The sequence below is a fragment of the Paroedura picta genome, chromosome 3, assembly GCF_049243985.1.
Source record: "Paroedura picta isolate Pp20150507F chromosome 3, Ppicta_v3.0, whole genome shotgun sequence".
NCBI lineage: Eukaryota > Metazoa > Chordata > Lepidosauria > Squamata > Gekkonidae > Paroedura > Paroedura picta.
Window position 1 is genome coordinate 145,317,776 of NC_135371.1, and position 24,873 is coordinate 145,342,648.

General features: G+C 42.9%; 1 protein-coding gene across 1 annotated transcript; it reads left to right on the forward strand.

Annotated features, from left to right (window-relative positions):
- The first annotated feature begins 761 nt into the window (after nucleotides 1-761).
- On the forward strand, nucleotides 762-23,959 carry CACNG1 (calcium voltage-gated channel auxiliary subunit gamma 1). Its single transcript, XM_077328396.1, has 4 exons — nucleotides 762-1,144; nucleotides 16,579-16,653; nucleotides 22,691-22,828; nucleotides 23,513-23,959. Exons 1-4 carry the CDS (start codon nucleotides 901-903, stop codon nucleotides 23,737-23,739), a joined length of 684 nt encoding a protein of 227 aa, XP_077184511.1. The 5' UTR covers nucleotides 762-900; the 3' UTR covers nucleotides 23,740-23,959.
- Nucleotides 23,960-24,873: the final 914 nt, after the last annotated feature.

Here is a 24,873-nt window from a genome sequence, read left to right on the forward strand (position 1 = left end):
CAGGCTCTGCAGAACTGAGACAGCCCTGTCAGGCCCCTCAGCTCTTCTGGAAGCTCATTCCACCAGGTCGGGGCCAGGACCAAAAAAGTAGCTTTTAATACAGTCCTAAGTTTTCATAAGTCCGCTGGGCTAAAATCAACATTCCTTCTTGGATATCTGATCTGCAGCCTCTTATCAAGAGGTGTGCCCAGCCACATGTCCCAAAACCAACTTCCTTTTCTACTACATTAACTCCTATATGTTCTAATGTCTGTTGAAAAGGTTTAAGTAAAGGCTAAGGGAAAAGGTTACTTAATTAAAATCATCTTGTGGACTTTGGCTCCCTTATGAACAGGTGGACTTTGCCTCCCTTATGAACAGGTGGCCTTTGCCTCCCTCAACAGGTGGACTTTGCCTCCCTTATGAACAGCAACAAAGTACCCGGACTTCTAGAATTCATTTTTTGCTGAATTTTCCTGACATAGAATTTGGAATACTTTGGCACGCTATTATTATAGAGTATACACAACTCTGCCATTGACTATGTTTGACAACTATGCATTTCACTATCAGTACTGCTTCAAGACAGCCAACATGAATCTCAACAAACTTGCCTCAAACCGTAACCTGAGCAGTCCAGTTACTCTTCCTTCTGTGCATTAATAGAAGCCTCACTCACAACAAGTCTAGTCATCCCATCTTACTGATATATTGCAACAGCTGTAAGTGTGGCTCATATCCATCTTCCCCAGCCCCCACTGAGTCCAGTTTGGTTTCACAGTGCTGACATTTGAAAATGCTTAGATATGCCGAGACTTTGGAAGACAACTTGCAATGTTCTTTGCGTGGTGTTCATAGCACTGGCAGATATATCCTGAGCCAGCAGCACCCATCACATAATTTTTTGTGCAATTTCCAGCCATGTCGGAAGGCAAGACATTGAAAGTTCAAGTGACTTTTGTAATCATTTTAATTGGCGTTGCTTTAATGTTTACAGCTGTGGTGACAAATCACTGGGCTGTGCTGAGTCCCAAAGTGGAGAAATACAATGATACTTGTGAAGCAGCTCACTTTGGGCTATGGCAGCTCTGTACAAAAAGGATCTACATTCAAGAAGATGAGCCAGGCAAGGAAAAGGGCTGTGGGCCAATCAGTCTACCAGGAGGTATGTGTTTCTGCTTTCTCCAGCACTCACCAAAAGACTTCTCTGAGGGCCTGAGGGGGCACCAATTCAGTTTTTGATTTTATTTCTATGGTGCCGTCTGTTGCCATCACAATATATTCTTCAGGTATTTACTACTAAGGCTCACCGATTGTCCTGCAAAAATTAAACTCAACAAAGCTGTCAAGAGATGATTTAAAAAAAAATTGTTCTGATGTGAGGACAATATTGGCAGTGGAAATTGGAAACTGGGACCACTGGGAAATTGCCTAGATGTTACAATAACCTAGATTCCACCCAATTCTACTATATCAGATCCTATACTTTCAACAAATTTAAGGTCTCTGACCAAGAAACAAATATGTAAATATTCAAGAAGGGCATGAAAAAAATTAATATGGAAAATATAAAGATTGACTATACTGTGAATACCCCAATGAAGAAACAATTGAATTGATTGTTTACTTTAGGAATCATATCAGCATGCTGGTTTTTTACACTGAAGGTAACAGCTTGGGACCAGGTTACTGGAAAGATTATATGTTTGAGAATATACCTGGCTGAAATCTTTACTGGAGGCCAAGCTTGTATTCGGATACACTTAGGCATAAAAAGCAAAGTCTTGCAAATTGTGGGTGCCCCATCTGTGCAACACAGTCTACCTATCAGTGGACAGAATGAGCATCTGGCATGAGGTATAGGGTTGTTGTTTTTTATTTTTATTTTTTTATATATATATGTCTAGGTTTTGTCGAATTCCATTTCCAAACCTTCTTTAAATATGGGTATTGTTGGGTTCCTCCTTGGTTTCATTATGCTCATCTTTTATATTTATTTATTAATTATTTACATTAATATATTATGTATGATACATGTGTTTGCTGGCTGTATCCACAAAGGTACTTATAAAGCCTTATTTCCCCTTATATCTGAGTAGACCCATTATGTTCTGGAAACATGTCAAGACCTCACCAGAGCCTGAATTAGGCAGACACTATAAAAGACTTGACATCCATGGTGAAAGAAAAGTGTAATATGGACATAAACCAAAAAAAATTGTAACTGAAGGCATGCATCGTGTCAGTAATACTAGTAGCCTGATTAGCACACAATAATAATTGCCTAATCACTTGAAATTCAACTAGCACATCAATGCATAAGTCAAAATTTAAGCAATATGATCAAGTAATCTTGCAACTAGAATTCTAATACACACACAGGCCTTCAGGGAATTCTAATACATACACTCCATCAATTTTAAATCTCAACTGAGTTTACATCTCAGTTTAGTAAAATCCTAAGAACACCTGTCAAAAGCCTCTATAGACTTTCCTCCCATAAATTCTAATCCCAGTACTATGACATAACTTCCCGTATGTATAATTGCCAATTTGTTTAGTGTGCACATTTGAAAGGGGTGTTCTATGTTCTTTCCAGTTAGGTGTATGATGACATCCACCAAAATAAGCAAATACCCTAACCAATGAATCTATTTGAACCTTGTTGGAATGAAGGGGGACTGAATTCGGTCTTCCTTCTCCATTTCCTTCTCTTTTGCGGGGGCTATTAAAGTAGGTGGTATAGTAACATAGTAAGGGTTATGGCCCTATAATTTCGCAGAATTGACAGAGACACCTTCCACCATTTTAGGTTATCGGAGTTCCTACCTCCTGTTGTTTGCTTTCCTTAAGGTTGCACACCCTTGGGAAGCACAATTTTGGGCATCTGCTGTGGTGTCAGAATTGTTGTAGGCCTGCAAGTTTTCCCAGACTGTAGAGTAGTGCCTTCCCTGTGCTTGATATTTGGACAAGACTAGTTCAGTGAGCCCGTTCTCCCTCTACCCCAATGCTTCAACCATTCCCACCGGAGTTACCCAGCAAGTTCCCGTGGCTTCGTCTTCCTATTTGGGTTCTACCAAAATGTCATACCAGCAATTTACTTAGGGCTCTAGACTCGTGTGTCTGTCCCCATCCTTGAGCAAGACATCCCTGTTTGGGTTGACAATCAGAGAAACCTGGTTGTGGTGCACTAATCCATTACGGGCCTGAGGACTGAACATTTAGAGTGTGCAATTTTTTTAACTGGGATTTTTCAGTTTGGGTCAATTGGACCTGAAAAGAATTCAGTACTTCCACGAAATCCCAAATTCCAATATCGGCACAGTATTTAGTACAATATAGCGGTACAGTGTTTTTTTGAAATCCCAAATTTGGTGGGAGGGGTCCAATAAATTCAAGAAAAAAACCCACTATTTTTTAAAAAGCCAGCCCAGTCTTGGGACTGTCTTGGCTTCTCCTGCAGCCCAGTTTAAATCGTGCTGCAGGAGAAGCCAGCCCCAGGATCTTCGTGCAGGAAGATCCTGATTTGAACAGCTTCTCCTACAGCCAATCTGGTGGGAACTGTCTGCACCCACTGGCAAAGTTGATCCTTGAACTGTCATCTGTTCATTTAAATTTTCAAGGGACTTCAGTAGAAGTGCAAACTACTGCCTCTCCACTGTTTTTGGATCTATTGGTAATCCCTGAATACATCTGGGATTTTTTAATTTATTTATATTTATTTATTAATTTCTTTCCCACCACTCCCAGGCTAGCTGGTTCATTAGTGGGTTACAACAAAAAAAGCCCCACAATAAAATCCCAATTATAATCCCAGTTAAAACACACCCTTACAGTCTACCTGGCAGCAAAATAGCTAAAATTCCTAACCCACTCTCCTCCTCCTCAGCCCAACAATCCTCATCTGCACCTTGGGGGGGGGGGGGATATAGTAGGGGTTAGCCTAATAGTCTTGCTCAGATGGGCCCACAGATCTTCTCTGAACTGGCCTCAACCAAATGCCTGTTGGAAGAGCTCCATCTTGCAGACCCTGTGGAACTGTGTAATCTCTAACAGGGCCCTCAGCTCTTCCGGGAGCTCATTCCAAAAGGTTGGGGCTAGGACCAAACAGGTCCTGGCCCTGGTTGAGGCCAACTGCACTTCTCATGGGCTGGGAACGACCAACAGGTTTGCACCTGTAGGAAGAAGAACCCTGTGGGGGCCTAAGATAATAGGCAATCCCTCAGATATGTGGGGCCCAGACCACAAATGTCTTTAAAGGTCAATATCAGGACCCTGAATTTGATCCAGAACAGAGTTCTGAACCTGCTGTGATTTCCAGGTCAAGGGCAAGGGAAGGCTCTCATAGAGCAAGTTACAGAAGTCAAGCCTGGAGGTGACTGTTGCATGGATTACTGTGGCTAGATACTCTGACGACAGATAGGGCACTAGTAGCCTTTCCTGGTGCAGATGGAAAAATGCCTACCAGGCTACTTTGGTGACCTACGCCTCCATCAATAAGGAAGCATCCAGGATCACCCCCAGATTCCTGGCTGCAAGAGAGGTCTTAAGTTGTACCCTGGCCAGGCTAGGCAAGTGTTCTTCCTCTTCTTGTCCCTTCCTCCCCAGCCATAGGACCTCCATCTTGGAGGGGATGAGTTTCAGATGACTCAGCTCCAACCATCCAGCTATGGCTTCCAAACATCTGGCAAATGTTTCCAGAGGGGGAGTCTGGGCAGCCATCCATCAGGAGATAGAGTTGGGTATCATGCAAATATTGGTGACAACCCAGCCCAAAGCTCCGGACCAGATAGGCCAGAGGGCAGATATAGATGTTGAAAATCGTGGGAGAGAGGACTGTTCCCTGTGGAACTCCACAAGCAATCATCTGTGTCCAGTTTTGGAGAAAGGAGATCAACCATTGAAGGGCTGTCCTATGCATCCCATCACCGTCGGGAAGGCAGGAAAGCAGGCCAACAACACGTTTGACCATGTCAAATGCAGCTGACAGATCAAGCAACAGGGATTTTCAGGAATTCTTTTCAGTTTTCCCAAGAACATCTGGATACATTTGGGAAGGTGAAATAAAGTTGAAAATTACTAATGAAACATTTTTCTGTTATCTTTTCAGTTTGCGTAGATTCAAACGCACACCTCTACTGAATGTCACTGTAGTGGATAAGGGGCTTCCTGATCAGGAATTTGTTTCCCCATGACACTCAAACATTTTGATTGATGCATTTTATTTTCCTCCCAGTGAGCCATAGAGTCTCCAAAGTGTTCAGTTTTTAGAACACTTGAATTCCCCAATACTCTACAGGCTGTAGAACATTTAAGTGGAGCGGTAACTAGAGATAGGTATGAACCAGCTGGTTCATGAAGAGCTGAAAGCAGGCATTACTCTGGCGTTCTGCTCTTCACAAAAAATAGCTGAGTGTTGGGAAACTCCCTCCTTCACAGCTGTTTGGTTTCTGCTCCTCATTGAAAAGCTGCAGGGAGCAGAAAGCAGGATTTAAATGGTTTGAAGCCTCTGCTTTCTGTTCCCAGCAAAAAGCCGTGGAGACCAGAAAGCAGGGGTGTAACTTTAAATGACTCACAAACTGATATGAACTGGTTTGGTTCACAAACAGTACTGGTTCATGGTTTCATTCATGGTTCAGCCACGAACCACAAACTGAATTGCAAAAATATCATTTGTGCCCATCCCCAGCAGTAACTAAGGCCTCCCCCTCAAAAACCATAGTGTTAGTGCGTAGATTTTAAATACCCTTGCTTTTAGAACACCAAACACAAACCTTTAATCATGCTAAAGCTAAACTCTAGCCTATATAAGCTAGAACAAAACTACCAAAAGGATTCTCACCCCTTATGTGGAACAACTACATAAGGGGCAAGAATGTTTGTCCCCTGCCCACTCCCCCCTCTCAGATGCACCATCTAGACTCCCTTCTCCTCCTTACCTTTGGGAGCCACGGTACCTAAACTGCAAGCCCTAGCACTGAGGTCTATTCATTGCCTTGGCTGCTGCCAAGCATCTTCTGAGGCCATTCCTGCTCTCCCAAGAGCAGGAGCAGCCTCCAAAGATTGGTGGCCACAGTACCTGAGCAGCGAGCCCCAGCACTGAGACTCGCTCATAGCTCTGCCGCTGCTGTGGCTGCTGCGAACCATTGACTGGCATACTCCCTAAGTCGGGACAACAGACATCATGTCTGTTATCATTTTCATTATATGGACCTCACTAGTAGATGTTCCACATCAAAAATGGTACATTAAGAAGGGTCAAAACGCCTGAGAGGCTGGCTCCTTTTGAAGGACCAACTCCCTTGAAAACATTTAGAGATGCTATTCAGAACTTTTGCAAAAACGTCTGAACCGTGTGTTTCTAAGAAAGATAACTATACCACTTGAGGCTTGCAGGTTGCACTAAATGATCGCATGACTTTTGCTAACCACATGCAGGAATTATGTGTGAAAACAACTGCAATGTTAGAAGCTAATCTAAGGGAAGCAGGTAAGAGTGGAGAAATTTGATGTTGTAGTTAAGAACGACTCTCTCTGCAACTCCCTTAATGAAGTAAAGGAAGAACTTGAAAAGAAGAAGGGCTGGGTTTTTTATACCCTGCTTTTTACTACCTGAAGGAACCCCCAGGTGGCTTACGAACACCTTTCCCTTCCTCTCCTCACAACAGACATCCTGTGAGGTAGATTGGGCTAACAGACCTCTAACAGAACTGCTCTACAACAGAACCCTGACTGGCCCAAGGTCATCCACCTGGCTGCTTGTGGAGGAGTGGACAATCAAACCCACTTCTCCAGATTAAAGTCCACTACTCTTAACCACTACAGCATGCTCTTTTTACTACCCAAATGAGCATCAATGCACCTGACACTTGCCTACCCTTCATCTCCCCACAACATACACCTTGTGAGTTAGGTGATTAGAGAGCTCTGAAAGAACTGTGATTGGCCCAAGGACACTTAGCTGGATGCATGTGGAGGAGTGGGGGATCAAACCTAGTTATCCAGATTAGAGGCCACTGCTGTTAACCAATACACCAAGCTGGAAAGAGTGGAGGCAAAAAGGGAAGAACAGTCAAGGCCAGCTGACCAATTCCTAACCACTATAGGAAAAATTCAGCAGGCAGCAGTAAGTCACCAATCTTGCCATTCCATAAAATATCAGATTGAGCTATACCTTGTCTTCATTGTATCATGTGCCCTGTGAGCTCCCAGAAAATCCCTCTCAAAACAGTCCCCCTAAAGATGACATCCCTAAAATCTTCTACAATCCTGAATGGAGTTAGTTAGAATCCTGTAGTCCCTGTTGGAACTAAAACAATAGAAGTGCATACAGGAAACAGGCAAATAGAAAACCATGCAATGAGGAAAGATAGCCAGTAGTCAGCCTCAGAAGTCATACATGGTGTGTCAGCTTATCATGAAAACTCAATAGGAAAAAGAGTGTTGGTGTTCCAGTTGTGTCATTTCCAACTTGCCAAATTTGCCATTTTCCAAATTGCCATCCTAGAATTTCTTGTCCACATACCTGTGCATAGGTGTGATCAAATGTACCAAAGTAGCAATGTACAAGGGAAGCACTACTATTTACAGACTTCCACATGTATACTACACTGTAAAACATGGAATAAGGGTAATGGATATTGACAAAAACCCATGTAAATATCAATGATAATATGAGATGATCAACAGGCCAATATTCCCCTTGTTCATTCTGTCTTTACCATTCCCAAACACAAGGTTTCAATCCACTCTGAACTTAGTTGAAATGAAATGAATTTAATACTCTCAGTGAAATTAGTGTTTCCTTACTTGCTAGATTTACTTACTTGCTAGATTTAATTGAGCGACTAAGATGCGACGAAGAGCGACGAAGATGATCTGGGGCCAAGGGACCAAGCCCTATGAAGATAGGTTGAGGGACTTGGGAATGTTCAGCCTGGAGAAAAGGAGGTTGAGAAGGGACATGATAGCCCTGTTGTAAAGAGCTGGGGGGTGAAGTAAAGGGTCGGGGGGGGGGAGAAGGCGTCCTTTGGGGCCCACCTCCAATTAGTCGAAGGACCACATGTGGTCCGCGGCCCACAGGTTGGGGATCGCTAGTCTAAACTACAAGTACTGGAGGGCGTCACCCCAAGGGTCAGACATGACTCGGTGCTTGCACAGGGGATACCTTTACCTTTACAACGATATAGGCTAGATATCAGGGGGGGAAATTTCACAGTCAGAGTAGTTCAGCAGTGGAATAGGCTGCCTAATGAGGTGGTGAGCTCCCCCTCACTGGCAGTCTTCAAGCAAAGGCTGGATACACACTTTTCTTGGATGCTTTAGGATGCTTAGGGCTGATCCTGAGTTGAGCAGGGGGTTGGACTAGATGGCCTGTATGGCCCCTTCCAACTCTATGATTCTATGATTCTATGATTCTAATTGGAAGCCAATATTTAATAACATCTGGAAGAACTTCCTGACAGAGTGGTTCCTCAGTAGAACAGGCTTCCTCGGGAGGTGGTGGGTTCCCCTTCTTTGAAAGTTTTAAGGTAGAGACATTGTCTTTTGCCCAGTTTATATTAATAAGGAGGATGAGGTGACTACATCTAGGATGTGCTGAGATCTATCTAAGGAAATTTGTCTGGATGATATCTGGACATGAACCTATGCTACACATCCACATTGAAATAACATACAAAACCAGTGAGATTATTTTTGCCCAAAAGGCATCCAAAGCTGCAGGGACAAATAGGGCCCTTGAGGTGAAAACAAATTTCCTCAAAATTGCACCTGTATTCTTGGCTTTCATGGATATCTCTTTAGCATGCAAAGGCCAAGACACTGAATGCTGGAATGTAACTCCCATATATTCATAAGATTGGACTTCTTCCATAAGATGACCTGAGATATTCGAGATATTTCAGTTGGTTACCAAATCAACAATTCCAGGAGTGTGTTGGCCTTGGGTGGGACACAGCCAAGACAGTGGTCATATGGATGGTGTACCATCCACCCAACACATCCCCAGATGCCCTGGCCATTTGGGCATTGCAGTCCCCTAAACTATTCCATGTGGAATTATTATCCCCTGGAAGTGTCCCAGACCATGGTGGCACTGGGGCTCTTACAGTTTGTTGTCAGTCCCACCCATCAAGCTGGCCACATCCTGGACTTATATGCAACTTCCATTGCATCTGTGAGCTTGCACCCAGCACCATTATTTAGGGTAATTCAATCCCTTAAGGCTCTTGAGGAAGGGCATCAAAATGTTAGACAATTGGATATTGGCTGTGAGACATTTGCGAGCTAATTTGCAGATAAAATCTCAATGCTCCACCATGACCATCCTCCAACTGTTGAAACAGAAAGGGAACTAGAGGCTCCTTGGCCACCTTTGGAGACAGTATTTGATGGCTTCAGATGGCTCATGCTGACCAAAATGGATAGGTTGCAAACTTCAGTAAGGACAACTATGTGCTTGCTGGGCCCCTGGCCTTCATGGCTCCTTAAAGTGAGAGATGAGAGTATAGGAGGCCCCCTCCAGGAGATCATCAACCTCTCCCTCTCAACAGGATATTCCTGGAAGGGCTGAAAGAGGTAGTGGTCTGCCCGTTGATGAAAAAAAAATCTTTTGATACACGGGACCTGGCCAACTACCACCCTGTCTCACACCTAGCGATTCTGAGGAAGGTAGTCAAGAATGCCACCATGGACCAATTGCTAGCACGCTGTGGGGTGCCACAAGGTGTGATTCTCTCCTCAACTTTGTTTAACATCTTTATGCACCCTCTTGCCCAGCTAGTCCGGGGATTCGGGTTCAGGTGCAATCAATATGCAGATGGCCCCCTGATGGACAGCCACCTGGTGATGCCCCCAGACAACCTGCCAGATGTCTGGAAGCAGTTATGGGATGGCTCAAGGAAAGCCACCTAAAACTCAGCCCTTCAAAGATGGAAGTCCTGTGGCTAGGCAAGAAGGGGCAAAATGAGGAAGTGTACCTGCCAAGTCTGGATGGGGTTTAACTATCTGTTGCCACCTCAGTCAGAAACCTGCATGTGATTCTTGACTCCTCCTTATCCATGAAGGAGCAAGTTTCAAGAGTAACACACAAAAGGATGTTTAAGGGGCATGGCCTGTTAACTACAATGCCAACTATAAGACTCTGTTCAGTCCTTTGCTAAAGAGTCGCTTTGGTGTCCTGTGTATCCTACAGTGTTGTTGTTGTTTTTTTGCTAAATAAGTCTCATGATCCATGGTGAGTTCAGATATAAAGGCCATATCCAATTGCTTGGCAACAAAAGGTGATTTGGCTCATTCCATTTATTCCTAAAACACTATATATCATACATATTAATAGGCAAACATTGATAAATAAATATAGGTTTAAATTTCTGCCTTGATTCAATTAGAGTTGCAAGGAACAAAGGAGACTCTTACCTGATTATCCAGTTATGATGCCCTTTGCATATGTTTAAGGTTTAATGTATAACCTATATAATAGAACATAATTATTCGGTAAATACTACATTTTCTTTTTATGGAGAACAATGCATCTGTTCCTAATACTTATTTGTTTTAACATTATTTTAATATTCTAATACCTTTACATAGTAATATTTTTTGTATTTTACCTATGATATTTTAATTATTGTCTTTTGCTATAAATTTTAGTTTCTGTATTACCCAGATGGGTTCAATTGACTAAATAAAGTATACTGTACTGCAGTGGTCCCCAACCCCCGGTCCAGGCCGCAGCTCCGGGTACCAGTTGGTACCGGGCCACAGCTCCTTCTTGTCCTCCTCCCTGGCTGCAGCCTTGGGGGCTACCCTACCACTTTGCTGCCGGCTCACCTTTGGTGCTTTCCAGCAGCCACCATGGCTGGGGCTCCCCCTCGGTGTGGCATTGCGCAGCTGCTGCTGGCAGCGCCCCCCAGTGGGCAGCGGGAAGTCAGGGGCGGGAAAGCAAGTAGCGGGAAAGCAAGCGGGAAAGCAACCAGCGGGAAAGCAAGTAGAGCAGGGGCTTAGGTGGTGGTGACGATTCCTCGGTAAAAGACTACCCCCCCCCCTGGGCCACAGCAAAATTGTCAAGCATTGACCGGTCCCTGGTGATAAAAAGGTTGGGGACTGCTGTACTGTACTGTATTGTACTATACAAAAGAAATACCACCTCCCACAAATATGAATTCAACTATCGCTAAGCACTTCTGTGTTTACAACTCCAGTATCTGTATACATGTGACGAAGTGGTAACTGAATACATGGTGGAAGATTTAATCTCCCAAAGTAGACTCAGTTATTCAAATAGGTATTTGTAGAACTGAAGTTATGAATAGTCATGTACTTATATTGCATTAACAGAACAAGCTTTAGAACGAAGTTTGAATCCAGTGGCACTTTTCAGACCAACAAAATTTTATTCAAGGCATAAGCTTTTGTGCACATCACACTTTTCCAGATATCGGTACCTGAACTTTGTTCTCCTGCTTCAGACCAACACAGCCCCCCACCTGAATCTAGAACACTCTTTATAGCTTCAATAGTAAATCTGTTCCTTTCATCTGTCCACTGGACATACATTAAAGAAAATATCCCCTCAACATTTGCATTATGAGTGCAGAAGAAAAATGGTGCTATTTTAAGCCTCTTGGAATGGCAATCTGCGTTGCAGTCCTTTTGAAAATATTTAACCCACTTGTTACTAACCACTTTGGAAGTCTTGATCTATTTGAGCACTTCTTACAAAAGTTTTCAGATTAGAAAAATGGTCAAAACATTTTACAGCATTCATTATGTCTTTATCTTTATCTTTCAAGTATGCTATGCTATTTATTCATTATTATATTTATAGTAGGAGGAAAAGCCCGCTTTAAAAGTGGGTTAGAAGTGGCTCCCCCTCCAACAGCGGTTGTGGTGGGAACAAAGGAAGAACGTAGCAGGGAGCACCGTGGTGAGTGCTGCTTTACAAGCACCCTATGAGCCACCAGACACCCACCAGCAGAGCTGCCACCGCTTCTTCTACCCTGCTCTCCCTGTGTTGAGCGCTGGAAGTTGCTGTTGCCAGCTTCTACGCCAAGTAAATGTGGGCTAGAAGAAGAAGAGTTGGTTCTTATATGCCGCTTTTCCCTACCCTAAGGAGGCTCAAAGCGGCTTACAATCGCCTTCCCATTCCTCTCCCCACAACAGACACCCTGTGGGGTGGGTGAGGCTGAGAGAGCGCTGATATCACTGCCCGGTCAGAAGAGTTTTATCAGTGCCGTGGCGAGCCCAAGGTCACCCAGCTGGTTGCATGTGGGGGAGCGCAGAATCGAACCTGGCATGCCAGATCAGAAGTCCGCACTCCTAACCACTACAACAAACTGGCTAGGAGCCAGCACCCACCCCAGCAGTCATTGCGTCATGCCACCCCACCAGCTCCACCCGCCGTAGTATGAAGGAAGAGCAGCGAGAAGGATGCAGCAGTGAGGCCTGGTTTAAAAGTGGGCTAGGAGCTGCTGGATACCTCCATCAGCCTTAGGCACAAGTCCCCTGCACAAGAACACAGTAGGGCTGCAGGGGCAGCAGGATAGAGGGAGATGCATGGCTGGCTTCCCGCTGCCTGACCAAGTCCAGAAGGGCAAGACAGGGAGTTGGAGCAGGGCAGAGTGGGCACCCAGCCTTCCTCTGACCACCCTAAAGGCATGGTGAGGCCGGGATGGAGCATGCAGCCAACCTCCCCACGCCTTCCCAAGGCTAGGAAAACAACGGGGGGAGGGGGGGCAGGGCAAAACACATCCAGCCTCCTGCTGGCTACCCTAGAGGTAAAGAGGGCAGGGGTATGTTGGGGCTGGAGCAGAATACATGCTCAGATTTCTACTGGCTGCCCCAGAAGGAAGGAGGACCATGAGTGCAGTGGGGAAGCAGCAAAAGGACAGCAGCACTCCTACCATAACATGGAGGCTGTTAGGGCAGGGGGGAGCATGGTGGCAGAGGTTCATCCCCAGCAGTAGGGGGGGCCACAGAGGAGGCTGGTGGGCCTTGCAGGCCCCAGTAGTGGCGCAGGAGTGAGCAGACACTGTAGAGCCTCTGCAGAGAAGGCAGGCAGTGTTCTGAGGCTCCAGCAGCAGTAAGGAGGCAGCCGTGGCCTCGGCGGTATGCCAGTGATTGGCCCTCAGGGGAGCCCTTCACCCAAGGCCAATCAGACGGCCGGCATGTGATCAGGGTGTACAAACACTATTTTATGTATAATGATTTCACTCTTCCTCGATGGCTCAGGGCGGATCGCATCAGACAAAAATACAAGTTAAATTAAAAAATTAAACGTTTTAACATAATCAAATGAATGGGTGTCCGTTTAAGTTATCCAATTAAACAGTCATTAAAAGAAACTGTCAATTTTGGCAAATATTCTAAATACAGTTTATACAAGTAAGAAGCTTCTTCCATAAACAGACCTTCTTTCCTTTCATCTTTCCTTCCTTTGCTTAGGATTTCTTTTGTTTCCAGTAAAAGGAAGGCTGCTTCAGTTCTATATTGTAACATTTAACAACCATTGACACAAACACACGTACACCCAATTCACAGGATAAGTTTGAAGGAATCTTTCCTTCAGCAATGTTCTTGAAGGATGGGACATGTGATGGACAGCACCTGGAAAAGGAGGTTCTGAGTGCTGAAACAACAGCAACAGTGAGGGAAAGAGTTAAAAACTTTCAGCTGTATAAGCCAGAGCAACAGGCTCTGAGCCCTGTAATTGGCTAGCCACAGTTGAGGGGGAGTTAATATACTGGCTGTGGGCTGGGGGAGGAGTTCAGTTCAGCCAGTGAGGTGAGTCTGAGTCTAGTTAGATAGAGTTCTGGTTCAAAACCTGTCATGATAAACTCCTCTGAGGAGAAACTCTAGTGAGAATACTGGGTTTTTGAATAAAAGGGCAAATCAACACAGTGTCTGGTCACTGTAGGGCAGTGATTTGGTAGAGGGAGAAAATTTTGATAGACAGGTGTTTACTCCTGAATTAAGCCAAATTTGAAGGTAGGAGGATTGACTAGGTGTAAGGGGAAATCACGGGAGAGTTTCGTAAGATGGGTGCATGGCAAAGCCTTAAGCACCCCAGAAAGGGAGAAATGAGTGGTTTGTCCAGGATGGTAGAAAGTTGTGGCACAAGCTGAGAGTGTGTGCTTTCTAGGGAGAGTTCAGGGGAACTCTATAGAACAGGGGTAGTCAACCTGTGGTCCTTCAGATGTTCATGGACTACAATTTCCATGAGCCCCTGCCAGCGTTAATAATTAATTAATGAGTGGTCATGTGTAGTTTCCCAGGTCCTTGGCATAATATCCCTGTGGTACTAATAACTGATGGGTCTCATCTAGCCAGCCTGGGACTACTCTGTATCAGATCTCCCCCTCTCACAGGCTATCATGAGGAGCCACCATGCTCATCTCTTATCCTTCCCTTTCTCTTACTGCCACTATCCAGGCTATTCAAGGAGGCATCAGGTCAGCAGGTCACTCCCCTCAGACCTGCATCACCTCTATTAAGGTTTCTCCTATTCTAACTCCCTTGCTGGTGATGTTTCCTCCCATGGGATCATTGACTGTTGCAGTATCCTGGAATGGATGTTGGGAACTCCCTTCCAAGTAACAGGGAGTAAGGCAACTATTGCAACAGGGACAGGTTCATCTTCCAGCTTCTCCCCAGGTACTCCATTTCAGTGGCTACAATGGGGCAGCATTCTGTATGGCCATGGAAGCAAGCAGGCACAGCTTGTCACACCATGGGTAGGTTTGTTGGTGCTACGTATGTCCAGATCATCAATATACAGCTGCCCATGTCAATAATGGCATCAGGGAACTTCCCTGACATTATGACCTTGATGAGCTTGATGGAGGCTTGCATGTTGATGTCCCAGTCCAGATCACATTCCATTAATGGACATTCTCTCTTGAAATGCCCCCATTTCCCAGGGGTAAAGCATGGTCCCTTCTCTGGGGGAGTCGCCATAGTATCAGGACGTGGATTGCACAGTTGAGGTGGACTTGCCAAGGCATGTTAGCTATGGCATCCGGACTTCTTTTTCTTGTGCTTGCCACAAGACAAAAAATGCGTTTTTGACAAAAAAAAAAAGACTTCCTTTGTTTGCCAGACACAACATTCTTGCGTGTCAAGCTTCATTTCCTTTCCACCAGCACTGAAGCAAGTTCACGGCTAAATTTATAGGGTTTTTTTGTTTTTGTTTTTTGCATATTACTTGTCATGAAGAAAAAATACAAGCCACTTCTGCCTTGTTGGTCTGGATAGTCCAAGGGGCTTTTGTCCAGTACACAAGGTTAATTTCCAGTAGCAGAAGGCAGCACATGTAATGAAAAGCCTCCAGTGCATATTCACAGTCCAAGGACAGGCCTGTTAGCCACATCCCAGGGCTCACCAAAGAGGCTAAGTCCACACAGTCTTGGAATAATAGGATACTTTACTAACAGAAATCATTTCTAACTGGTCTGTTTCATATGATTCCAGTTCTACTTCATGCAGTTTATGTAGATTTACATAAATGTATTTTAATGAGCCTCTTGTGGCGCAGAGTGGTAAGGCAGCGACATGCTATCTGAAGCTCTGCCCATGAGGCTGGGAGTTTGATCCCAGCAGCCGGCTCAAAGTTGATTCAGCCTTCCATCCTTCCGAGGTCGGTAAAATGAGTACCCAGCTTGCTGGGGGTAAACGGTAATGACTGGGGAAGGCACTGGCAAACCACCCCGTATTGAGTCTGCCATGAAAATGCTAGAGGGCGTCACCCCAAGGGTCAGACATGACTCGGTGCTTGCACAGGGGATACCTTTACCTTTTTAATTTTAGTTTTTTGGCACAAATGTGTATTCGGTATTTGGCAAGAACCTGCCATTCCTTAATTGGAAACAGCAGCTTAGTTAGACTTAAGATCTAGGCTTCTGAGACTATGAGAAGACTCCATTCAGAGTAACTGGGAAAGGTAGCTGGATCAAAGATTTCAACAGGTGGTATAGAAACAGATATTGTAGAAATGGAAACCAGAACTACAAATTTGAGAGCAAGGAAGGCTTGTTCTCTTTCATATAAGGGATTAGAACGTTCATTAACCCTATGGCATATTTTATCTCTTTGACTATTCCTAAATATAGTATTTCCCCCCCTTTTTTGCTGCAAGATTAAATGCCTGAATTAAAAAATCAATTTGCAGTTCCTTTTCAGAATCTTGGTTTTGAAACAGGGAAAAAATTGGTTCATTTAATCAAATATCCTTTATTTAGAGTGAGAGAGATGGATAACCCCTTTGTTACAGTACAATGTTTATGATCAACTATGAGAATTTTTCATTTCTTTTGCAAGATAATGACCCAAACATTAGTAAGTCATTGCATACTACTGATTCAACATAAATTAACATTTAAAACTTCTAGAATTAGAATATTTCCAAGGGAGATTTAAAAAATAATGTTGTTACAAGGCCTAAGGACCTGGACTGTAAAACCATATTACGGAATAAAAACAGTATTTTTTAAAGAAATGAAACTGTTGTAATCTCAAATCTTTACTAATATGAAGAAACCACATTAAACTCAATTCCAACTTGGTACCCACGTTTTAAACATTATCTTGTTTTTTTCTTAGAACACAACTGTTCATACTTCAAACACTTTGCCCCTGGAGAGAACTCAGAAATATTTGAAGTAACAACACAGAGAGGTAAGAATTTTTCAGATGGGTTGGGCCACGTGCCTTGACATTTAATAGTGGATTTGTTGAACTCTCAATAACATGCTAATTCTTTTTTTAAACGATTATAGATAACAATAGAGATGAGACTGGCATAGCCCAGGAAACATTTGATTTGGCTAGGCTTTTGGAAACTCTGAGCTGGTTTCTTTGCCATTGGTAGTGTTCACAAGTTTTCCATTAACCCTGGACTAATTACTAATAATTTCTGGTCACAGCTCAGCATATAGTAATAAATGTTAAGCACCTGCTTAAGTGTTTGTTAATGAGATCCATTATTACGGACTTTATTGAGCCTCCTGAAACACCGCCTTGCTATCTTCAAGCAACTTTAATGCAGTTTTTGAAAGCTGTTTTTAAAAAATGCATTGTCATTTCCTGATAGGCTGATATGAGATCTTGGCTGCTAAGCAGAGTCAGCACTGGATGGAAGACTACCAAGCAGAGACTATCAAGCAATATTAGGGATGCTATGTGAAGAGAGGCAATGGCAAACCACCCCAAACATCTGTTGTGCTGAAAACTGTACAGAGGGGTCATCATAAAGTGGGCTGTATGACCTGACATACATGTATTCATTCCCATTAATACAGACATTTGAATTAGGCCAAAGGCAAACCAAAGTGAAAGCATGAGCTTGTCTGTTGTTTCTTTTTTAAAAATTCCTGATAATGATTTATGTCTGTCAAAGAAAAAAGTAATTTTTTAGAGCTACCATTTGTAAGCCTCCAGATATCTATAAGATCCATACTATCTAAGACAGTGGTCCCCAACCTGCAGGCTGCGGCCCGGTGCCGGGCCGCGAAGGCCATGGCGCCGGGCCGCGAAGGCCATGGCGCCGGGCCGCGGCTCCCTCTCCCCGCCCCCCCCGCAGTAAAAAACTTCCAGGCTGCAAGCTTGCGGCCCGGGAAGCTTCTTACTGCGGGAGGGTGGGGAGAGGGAATCAGGGCCAGGCCGCGCATCACGCATACGCGGCCTGTGGGCGCGGCCCGATGCACGGGAGTGGCCTGTGCGGGTGCGGCCTGTGCGGGCGTGGCCCAATGCGTGGGATTGGCCCACGTGGGCGCGGCCCGATGCCCTGCCGGTCCCCAGCCTCAGAAAGGTTGGGGACCACTGATCTAAGAGATCAAAAAAGGATTTTGGCAATTTCCCTTGTGTCCTTTTAATAATAGCAACAGAATGTCTATCTATTTGTGGTTTGATCACTCCATTCTAGTCACCCATTAAATAATAATTTTTTTATTATATATTTTTTATTTTCATAAAGATAGAAATATAGAATAGAGACAATGTAAGTTATTAATACAAAGAATAGTAAAATATAGTCTTTGTTTAACTACACAATGGTATGAACTTTTGCGCAAAGCTTATAAACGTTTTCACGTTTCCACCACATTTAAGAAGAGAAGCCTACTTTGTTACCACCTTTCCAACATTTGTTTACATAGTTTTTAACAATTTTAACGGTCATTTTTGGTGTCCCATAATACCTATAAAACAATTTATACTTAACACAGTCTAAGAGCCATCCACATTTCCACCACATTTAGGAGAAGATGCCTACTTAGTTGTACAGAAGAAAAATATATGTTGTTATATAAGTATAAGTTATATAAGTTGTTAATACAAAAAATGGTAAAATAAAGTCTTCGTTGGTTACATTTATACCTCCTCGATTAGGTGCCTCCTTTTAGTTATGCTTTAAGTTTAGACTGGGAGTCACTGCGGAGATATATTTAATAATACAGATTCAGCTTGCATAGGAAATCTAAGACCCCACACTAACTACATAATAGTATAAACTTACAATGAACAGTAAAATATAGTTTTCATCTGTTATACTTAAACCCACTCTTTGCTTTAAGTTTAGGCTGGAAGGCACTGCAGAGATATATTTAATAATACAGATTCAGCTTACTTAGAAGATCTTAGACCCCACATTAACTACTTGACACAGTCTAAGAGCCATACTGACAGATATTTACAGATTTAAATTAAATGCTTAGCATTAAACATTTCTTGTAAAACAATATGAGCTTTGGCCCTGTAACAATACCCTAATAAAAAAGAAGAGAAAGAAGGAAAAAGGCCCCACTTTTTCGTGACATTGCCTTGAAAATGTACACGAGAGGATTTCAGTCATTGTTTCTCCTTTCCCTTAATACAGATTCAGCTTACATAGGAAATCTGAGACCCCATGTTGACTACATAATGGTATAGACTTTTGCCCCAAACTTATAAGCTTTTTCACATTTCCGCCATATATAAGAAAAGAAACCTACTTTGTTACCACATTTCGAACGTTTGTTAACATAATTTTTAGTAATTTTTACAGTCCCTTTTAGTGTCACATACATCTATAAAACATTTCCTACTTGACACATTCTAAGAGCCACCCTGACAGGTATATTTTCAGATTTGAATTAAATGCTTAACATTAAACATTTTTTGCAGAACAGTATGAGCTTTGGCCCTACGTCAATACACTAATAAAGAAGAAATAAAGGGGGAAAAACCCGTTTTATATTTCCGGCACTTACGATTATATTGCCTATGTGCCTACAAAAGAAAAGAAAAAAAGAGAAAAAATTTCAACCACTGCTTCTCCTTTCCCTTCCCCAGTCTTCTTACGGGGGTCTCATATCGAGGCTTGCTGCATCTTGTTGTTCCCGTAGACTTATGTTCTGTCCAGTTGGCCTTTGGCATAGAAAGTGCAGTTGCACTCTTTCCCGCAGAGTATGCATCGATGAATCTTGAGGCAGTTGCACCTCCTGGACTCCAATATCAATTCAATTTCCCCCCCGAAAAGCTCCTTTAAATCGATTACTTTCACAGCAGATCCATATATCTTTTGATTGGTTCTTGTGTACTGTTGCTTTGAAATGGCTGTATGTCTTTTTAAGAAGGGTGTCCTTATCTAGGTTGCAAGGCTCTGACATCCCCTTTTCCATCTCCAAAATTTCAAGTTTCTCTTCTGCTGATGGTTTTCCACCTTGTTTAGAGCTATCATCAGCCACTGTTATTGATCCATCATTCCTGTTAGAGACTTCTTCCTTGCCGCCTTGGATCTCCTTGAAAATATTGTTAAGCAATCCTTCTGTAAATGCTTTCAAATCTTGTGTTTGTTTCTGTATTAGATGAGCCATTCTTTTTAACATAGACATGTTTTAGGCTTGTAAGTCAGCAACCAACCTCAGACAGTTTTGCAAATGGCCAGTAGAGGTCCTATACAGTCCTAAGCGAGAGCAAAAGTCTGTTTTGTCCTCCTGGCACGTTCCTAGCACTGGTATGTGACGTATTGAAGTCAGTAAAGCAGATATTCTCATACTGGAGCAGAATTCTCGCAAGATCCTCCCACCCATGACTCTTATTTCTTATCTCCGAAAAGCAAAACAATTGCAGTAAGAGCTATTGCTAATTAATTTGAGTTGATTTAAGTCCTTCTTCTGCTTAGGAAAGAGAATTAGCCTGATAATGAGGTGGCTTCAGGCAGAGCAAAAGGGGGGAAAAAGAGAAACGAAAAAACCGAGAAATACTTGCAGTCTCTGTGCGTTAATTGATGTCTTGGAATTTAGCAGATGTCCTCCCCTCAGTTCACAGCGTTCATTTGCAGTAAATCATAGTGGAGGGTTAAAACAGATTCTTTAAGAAAGAAAGAAAGAAAGAAAGAAAGAAAGAAAGAAAGAAAGAAAGAAAGAAAGAAAGAAAGAAAGAAAGAAAGAAAGAAAGAAAGAAAGAAACGTCCAAGGTAGAATATGGCGGTCGTCCTCTTGACCCGAAACGCTGACAGCCTGTAATCCGGGGAGATATACTCCCTAAAGGATTGGAGACGGCCCCAAGAGTTCACTAGGACTTCCTGGGTAGAAAGGTGAGGTGGGGTTTGCGTACCCCTCCTCTTTTCTGCCAATTGCTTCCACAATTGGCCCCTGTCAGGCTTCAGCGATTGCACTGCAATCCTCTCGGGACGACATCTTGGCCACCGTCAAATAATAATTTTCTTAAGACAGGTCAACTTATCCATAAGTTATGCAAAGAACTTAAATTTATCAATATTGGGAATAGAAGCACCTAACATCAACACTTTAGCCCCAAATAGCTCAATTTCCACTCCCACGTATATTGTTCGCCATCAACAATAGCCAATGTTGGTTGCAGAAGTGGGTTAACACTCCATTCTTTTTTTCTTGCTTGATTAAAATTAATTCTTCTCCTAATGTTCTCCAAATACATATTTTGTATTGGTTTTTCTGATATGAGTCTCTTGTAGGCATAATATATCAAATTTTAGCTTCTTTACATAATGGATTTTTTTCTCTTTTGAGGTATATTAAGCTCATTTATAGAGCCTCTTGTGGCGCAGAGTGGTAAGGCAGCTGTCTGAAAACTTTGCCCATGAGGCTGGGGGTTCGATCCCAGCAGCCGGCTCAAGGTTGACTCAGCCTTCCATCCTTCCGAGGTCGGTAAAATGAGTACCCAGCTTGCTGGGGGGTAAACGGTAATGACTGGGGAAGGCACTGGCAAACCACCCCGTATTGAGTCTGCCATGAAAACGCTGGAGGGCGTCACCCCAAGGGTCAGACATGACTCAGTGCTTGCACAGGGGATACCTTTACCTTTACCTTTAAGCTCATTTATATTCCATGATAAACAATTATGATCTAAATTTTAAATATATAAAAGTACTTACCATTATCTTTTGCATCTTCTTAGAGGGGTAATCTGGAACTTTCTGCTTCCTGTTAACTCATCAGCTTTGTCTAAAGAATGAGTTCATTTATGTCTCAATAAAATCAGAGTCCAGTAACACCTTTAAGACCAACAAGGATTTATTCAAGGCGTGAGCTTTTGAGTGCAAGCACCCTTCGTCAGACGAAGGATGCTTGCACTCGAAAGCTCACACCTTGAATAAATCTTTGTTGGTCTTGAAGGTGCTACTGGACTCTGATTTTATTGAGCTACTTCAGACCAACATGGCTACTCATTTGAATCTTCATTATATCTGTCATATTGGTCAGCAGGTGGCACTGTCCGATAAGACAATAAAAAGACAGTTTGTAACAAACTCTATTCTTTGTATTTGCACAGTTACCTTATTCCTGTTGCCTTTTCACCTCCTAAGTCCTAAACCTTACCATTTCTCCTCATAAATTAAATTAGAAGTTTGTAAGTTTTGAATTACTCTTATGTGCTATTATTAAATGAAGGTGAAAGAAATATCTTGGTTTGCTCTGCAATCCCCAGACTGGATCAGCATATTTAAACAAATGGGTGGGTCAGACAGAAAAACAAAGAAGAAAGAAAAGGCAGGTTTAGTGCTCACTTCCACACATCCCTCAGCCATTTCATAATACTTCTACCCTATTAGCTAATCTCTGAATTAGACATAAATATAATTGTGGCAAAAGCAACAGAGAAGGGGTGGGAGTACTGAAAACATCCCTAAATCCGTTCAGCACATGCTGGCAGGGGCTCATGTCAATTGTAGCTCATGAATATCTACAGAGCCAGTTTGACCACCCCCGATTTACAAGTATTGTCTCTTCAAGTATTACTATGGAATATGTATCATAACAGCCTCACAAATGAACAATGATATCCTGTGCTGTATGTGATGAACAGTTTCTTTATGGTCATACTGCCAATCATTTTCATTGGGTTCTAAAAAAAAGAAAAGAAACCAAAGACGTTCATAGTTTCTATCAATAGTTTTATAAGCTGTCATTAAAGAGGACAGTTCCATAATTGTGTAGGTGATGATATTTCAAGAGATCTAGCTTTCCTCTCCTGTTTAGGCAGTTTCTGTGGTTCTTTTCTATTTTGGTCTTTGCTTACCATGAGCCTTTCAACATTTTTGTTTTGGATTCTCCAAAGGAACATCCAAATAGCCTGTTCCTGCTTCCAGCCTTTGGATGCCCATGATTTTTAAAAAGTACACACTGTTACATAGTGCATTGACATGGCTGAAACTTGGATTCTGAGACTAATGCTCCCTTTTATTTCTTGATAGAATACAGCATTTCTGCAGCAGCCATTGCCATCTTCAGTGTTGGGTTTTCCATCATTGGAACACTTTGTGTCCTCTTATCCTTCAGAAAAAAGATGGATTATCTCCTAAGGCCAGCATCTATGTTTTACACCTTTTCAGGTAGAAGATTGCATGAGGGAGTACTGATGATTGTCAGGGGGAATCATGGCATCTGTCATCTTCAGTTAAAAGGAGCTAGGAGCAGATGATGTGTATAGTGAGACCCAGGAGGGGGTCTGCTAGAGTAGATAATGGTCCTAGCAATTTTCTAAAGTCATAGCCTCTACAAGGCCCTGGCCCTGGTTAAGGCCAGGCATGCTTCGCGTGGGCCAGGGATCACCAGCCTGTTTGATCCCACAGAGTGAAGAGCCCTGCAAGAAGCATAGGGAGTTAAGCGGTCCCTCAGGTATGATGGGCTCAGACTGCAAATGGTCTTGAAGGTCAAAATCAATACCTTGAACTTGACCCGATATACAACTGGCAATCAATGTGACTGCTGCAGAACTGGCTGCATATGGGTTCTCCATGATGCTCCCGTAAGAACCCTCACAGTGGCATTTTGTACCAGTTGCAATTTCTGGGTCCAGGACAAGGGTAAGCACACAGAGTGAGTTACAGAGGACTGACCTGGAGGTGACCATCTCATGGATCACTGTGGCTAGATGGTCCGGGTATTATTCATTGATTTAAAATCATCTATAAAATAGCAGAAAGATGGGAATGGGAGTTGGATTACATCCTATACCTATGGTGATTATAGCATTGGCTGTCATACTTTGTTAATTTTTATTTCTTTGTCTCTAGGCTTGTGCATTATCATTTCTGTGGAAGTCATGAGGCAGTCTGTCAAAAGGATGATTGACAGTGACGATACTGTCTGGATTGAGTACTACTACTCTTGGTCTTTTGCCTGTGCCTGTGCTTCTTTTGTTCTTCTGTTCATCTGTGGGATTGTTCTTCTATTCATCTCCTTACCTCGCATGCCCCGGAACCCTTGGGAGACTTGCATGGATGCTGAACCAGAGCATTAAATAACTTTCAGTTTACCACTTAAGAATGACCACCCCCCCTTGATCAACTATATACCGAAGACAATTTAAGATGACAGAAGAATTTTGGGGTGATATCTGCATGTTATCTTTGGGTAACATCTGTCTATAAAATCAAAGAGGAGTTTCACATAATGTACTCTTTAACAAATAAAAAGTTACCATTTAAGAGTGCCAATTTTGGTAACTTATACACATTCTACATAGTTTTGGATTTGTGATTCTCCACAACATGTACTTGAGAGATATCCAGTTGTACATATAGAAAACATATTGTCCAAGAAGGAAGCTCAACTCCTAATGCGGCATAGAAAGTTTAAGCCATAACCTTGGATGATATAAAATTATTTTTGCCAGCTGCATCTGCAGTAGGAGTCTTAGAATCATAGAGCTGCCCTTCTAGTCCTCTTTGACCACCTAATCTGGAAACTGTTTGTCCAGCTGTTGTTTGAACACTGCCAGTGATGGGGAGTTCACCTCCTCCCTGTGAGGACCTTTCTGCCCATAATTTAAACTTGTTATTGTGAGTACTAACCCTTGCTGCCAACAGCAACAGCTCCCTGTCCTCCTATAAGTGACAGATTTTCAAATACTTAAAGAGAGTGATCATATCCTCTCTCAACCTTCTCCTCTCTAGACTGACTATTCCAAAGTTCTCTAACAACTTGGTTTCCAGGCCCCTGATCATCCTCATCACACTCTGCTGTACCCACTCCACTTTCTTCTAAAATTGAGGTCTCCGGAACTGCACACAATAGTCCAGACAAATGTGGTGTACAGTGTGATTATGACTTCCTACACTTCCTACACTTTGGATGTTATGCCTCTGTTGATACACCCCAAGACTACATTAGCCTTTTTGCCACTGCATCACACTTACAGACCACCGATTTCCCAATATTTTGTTCACAGAGATTCCTACCCAGAGGTGTATCCCCCACACAGTATATCTAAAATGGCATGGACTTGACTCAGAAGCATTTGAAGAAAAAGTTTCAAAGTCTATCACACCATCAAACCCTTCTATCTCAACTGAAGACAGCAGCATGAGACTTCTTCCAACAAGCAGTTGTGAAGAGGAGATCATCTGACCACTTCACCAAGCCAGAAGCTACG

What these genes read in the sequence shown, in the direction of transcription:
- CACNG1 (XM_077328396.1), top strand. Translation starts at nt 901, where the DNA reads ATGTCGGAAGGCAAGACATTGAAAGTTCAAGTGACTTTTGTAATCATT. An exon ending in GCCAATCAGTCTACCAGGAG is followed by an intron (nt 1,145 to 16,578) that starts GTATGTGTTTCT and finishes TTTTTTTCTTAG; the next exon opens with AACACAACTGTTCATACTTC. An exon ending in TGAAGTAACAACACAGAGAG is followed by an intron (nt 16,654 to 22,690) that starts GTAAGAATTTTT and finishes ATTTCTTGATAG; the next exon opens with AATACAGCATTTCTGCAGCA.